This window comes from Lipotes vexillifer, unplaced genomic scaffold, assembly GCF_000442215.2.
Source record: "Lipotes vexillifer unplaced genomic scaffold, Lipotes_vexillifer_v1.1 scaffold802, whole genome shotgun sequence".
Taxonomy (NCBI): Eukaryota; Metazoa; Chordata; class Mammalia; order Artiodactyla; family Lipotidae; genus Lipotes; species Lipotes vexillifer.
The window spans coordinates 585789-589554 of record NW_006790237.1 but is presented as its reverse complement, the minus strand read 5'-3'; the positions used below and the strand labels follow the sequence as shown (position 1 = coordinate 589554).

The 3766-nt window shown below is 53.7% G+C and overlaps 1 protein-coding gene across 1 annotated transcript; it reads left to right on the top strand.

The window, feature by feature from the left end:
* Window positions 1–787: 787 nt before the first annotated feature.
* Window positions 788–2288, top strand: FUT1 (fucosyltransferase 1 (H blood group)). The gene has a single exon (XM_007463321.1). The coding sequence runs from the start codon at window positions 788–790 to the stop codon at window positions 1883–1885; it is 1098 nt and encodes a 365-aa protein (XP_007463383.1). The 3' UTR covers window positions 1886–2288.
* The last annotated feature ends 1478 nt before the right edge of the window (window positions 2289–3766 follow it).

The window sequence follows — 3766 nt, the reverse complement described above, 5'->3', positions numbered from 1 at the left end:
AGCTACCTCCCGGCCGGGGCGGGGCGGGGCGGGGCTGGGATCCTCCGGACAGCGTCCCCTCTCCTACCTCCCCTTCCCGAGCCCTCGCAGCCAGTCGGGGGAGGCGGCGTGGAGGGGGAGGGCTGTCGGGCCTGGGAACCTGGAGTCCAGGGTTCCGGGGGCCGCCGGATGTGGGCTGCACTTCGGGCCGGAACGCTCCGTTCACGCCAAGCTGACTGTGGAGCTCAGGTAAGTGAGAAATGCAGATGCCTCGGACCCGGGAATCGGGCCTTCAGTCCCAGGAGGCGCTCCGCCAACCTCTAACCCCCTGTGACCTCCAGGAGCCTCCTCCACCCCGAGCCCCAACTCCTGCTTCTCCAGGAAACAAGATCCCCCATCCAGGCCTGGACCTCCAGCCTCTCATGTTCTACTTGGCCTGTTGCTTCCTGCCACCTCCCTGGTGGACACTGCCCCTCACACACAGGTTCACTGAGAAAGGAGTTGGGGGAACACTGTCCAACGTCAGTGGACCTTACTGCCTGGGAGAGTGAAATTCCAAGATGTGAGGACAAGGTGGTGGGACCTGGACCATTACTGTTTTGGAAACCACTCATTTTCACCATCTTCCATCTGCCGAGATTCCAAGCCCTTAGCTTCTCCTAATTCAGATCCAGGAGCCCTGATCCCCTTTTCCCTCAGACCCAGGTCTCCAAACCCAGAGTTTCCTCATTCTCTCAGGCCTCTCCTCCTTGACATTCATTCTCAAGCTTCGAGTATCTCGTAATTCACTTTTTCTTCCCTTGCAGCCATGTGGGCACCCAGGCTCCATCACCTCTGTCTGACCTTCCTGCTAACCTGTGTTTTTACCTCAGTCTTCTTTCTCCACATCCACCAAGACCTCTTTCACAATGGCTTAGGCCTGTCTGCCCTATGCCCAGACCGTAACCCAGTGACATCCCCTGTGGCCATCACCTGCCTGTCGGGCACACCCATAAACCCCAGCGCCTCTTTTTCCTGTCCCAAGCATCCCGCTTCCCTCTCAGGAACCTGGACTATCTACCCAAACGGCCGGCTTGGGAACCAGATGGGGCAGTACGCCACGCTGCTGGCCCTGGCCCAGCTCAACAGCCGCCAGGCCTTCATCCAGCCTACCATGCACGCCACCCTGGCCCCCGTGTTCCGCATCACCCTGCCCGTGCTGGCGCCTGAGGTGAACAACCGTACGCCTTGGCGAGAGCTGGAGCTTCACGACTGGATGTCGGAGGAGTACGCCCAACTGAAGGAGCCCTGGCTGAAGCTCAGCGGTTTCCCCTGCTCCTGGACTTTCTTCCATCATCTCCGGGAACAGATCCGCAGTGAGTTCACCCTGCACGACCACCTTCGGCGAGAGGCCCAGAGTTTACTGAGTCAGTTTCGGCTCAGCCGCACGGGGGGCCGCCCGAGCACCTTCGTGGGTGTCCACGTGTGCCGTGGGGACTACCTGAAGGTGATGCCCTATCACTGGAAGGGTGTAGTGGGTGATCGCGCTTACCTCCAGCAGGCTATGGACTGGTTCCGGGCCCGGCATGAAGCCCTGATCTTTGTGGTCACCAGCAACGGCATGGAGTGGTGCCGGAAAAACATCGACACCTCCCGGGGGGATGTGATCTTCGCTGGCGATGGGCAAGAAGGTGCCCCCAGCAAAGACTTTGTGCTGCTCACACAATGCAACCACACCATCATGACTATTGGCACCTTCGGATTCTGGGCCGCCTACCTGGCTGGTGGAAACACCATCTACCTGGCCAACTTCACCCTGCCTAACTCCAGCTTCCTGAATATCTTTAAACCCGAGGCCGCCTTCCTGCCTGAGTGGGTGGGCATTAATGCAGACCTGACTCCACTCCAGACATTGGCTGAGCATTGAGCAGCAGGGAGACTTTCTGAAATAGTCTGATCAACCTAGGGCCAGTGTTATGTATCTCTGGAAGCCCAGCAGCTTCTGGAGAAGCTGGTGGTCCTGCAGCAGGTGGACATCCATTTCTAGAGTGATTCTAGTTGGCTAGACTTGGAGAAAAAGGGGGGCTGGCTTTCTGCAACTGCTGGAACATTCTAGAATCAATGGAAGATCTTTTCATGATGGCTGGCAATGTCTGCAGAAGCTCATGGCGGTTCTAGAAGGCACCTGTTCTTCCCAGCCCATATCCAGAGTACTTCTAGATCACTGCCCCACCAGGAACAGGGAACTCCCTGTTCCATCATTGACCATCCTGGTCTTTTTGAGAAGAGATATTTCTCTTCCCTGGGTCATCAGGACAGAAGGAACTCATGGATGTGCTATAGCAAGCACTCACCAACTTCCCTTCTGTGTTTCTGGAATGATTCCAGAGGAGGGATTTTTTCCGGAGAGGGTCAGCTCTAATGCCTGTAAAGAACCCTGTGGGGACCTTCCAGAGGGCTTGGGATTCTGGAATTCCTGATTACCTCGGCAAAGGATCTAACAAAGGTAAAACCAGCAGCCCAACACCTCACCACTGCTAGAAAGGTTGATGGACGACAAACTCTCTGTAGCTGGGGCAGTTTGTGTGACAACTGGAACTTTACCCAACATTTCAGCCCCTGAAAAACCACAGATATGCTAAAACATGGGAGGGGTGGGGGAAGGGATGCTGCTGAATGCTTCAGCTTAAGGACCAAGGCTCTGCAGAGATCTAGGGACACCTTTTTTTTTTTTTTTAAGCTCAAAACTGCCAAAGGTAGACATGCACATCTTGGCTACAAGTTCATGTTGCTTTACCCAATTAAGGAATTTTCCTCCTCTGCAGCTGGCCTGCTGGGGAGTGATGGTGTAACAGGGAAGAACAAAATCTGACTCCATGTTGGATCTGTTTCTTTTATGTTAACTTTTGCTTTCCCTTGCTTTTGTTACTATAATCACTAAAAGGATGCTATCTATAGCTATAAGCATACATAATGGTCTGCGTGGGGAACCCTGCCCCTCTGACTGAATGTTAAACCAAAGTGCCTTTGTTCAGCTCACAGGGAAACATCCTGCCCGTCCACCCATGAAGGACTGCAAGAAAGAAGAAATTAACACACCCCCTCCCCGATGCTGGCCAAGCCAGGAGATGTTTTGCAAGACTTATGGCCTTTTTACTTTACTTCCTCACATCCTCCCCCTCTCTGTTCTATAAAAGAAACTAGCATCCAGGCCTCATAAGATGGTACTCTAGGACACTAGTCTGCCCTCTTCTCAAACACCCGGCTTTCTGAATAAAGTCACTGTTCCTTGCCTCAACACCTCATCTCCCAATTTATTGGCCTGTCATGCAGCGAGCTTGGACTCGGTAACAATGGGGTTGATTTACTGAAAGTCAGCTGGCGTAAGGGTGCCCTGTGGGCTTGCAGAAAGCTGCAGGTATTGTGCCCCTTGCCAACCACTCTCTGCCCCTGAATTCACAGAACCTCTAAATCTGACTTTGGGTAAGTCAGGGATGAAAGAATCAGAAGGTATGCAGACCCAAGACTGGTCTCCAACCCAGGCAGGAGCACAGGGTCTGGCCAAAGAGGATGGGATTCTTGACTCAGATTTCAGGACTCCCTTGGGGCTTTTTGAAGGAAGCGAAGGTAGACACTTTAATTACAGAGTTGTCTGAGAATTTAAGCCCTTTTCTAGTCTTCTCAGAGAGTTTTGGAGGACCAGTCCCTACTCAGCTGCCATAGGTGGGAGAGAGGGAAGTATGAATTAAAAATCCTCATCATCGGGCTTCCCTGGTGGCGCAGTTGTTGAGGGTCCGCCTGCCGATGC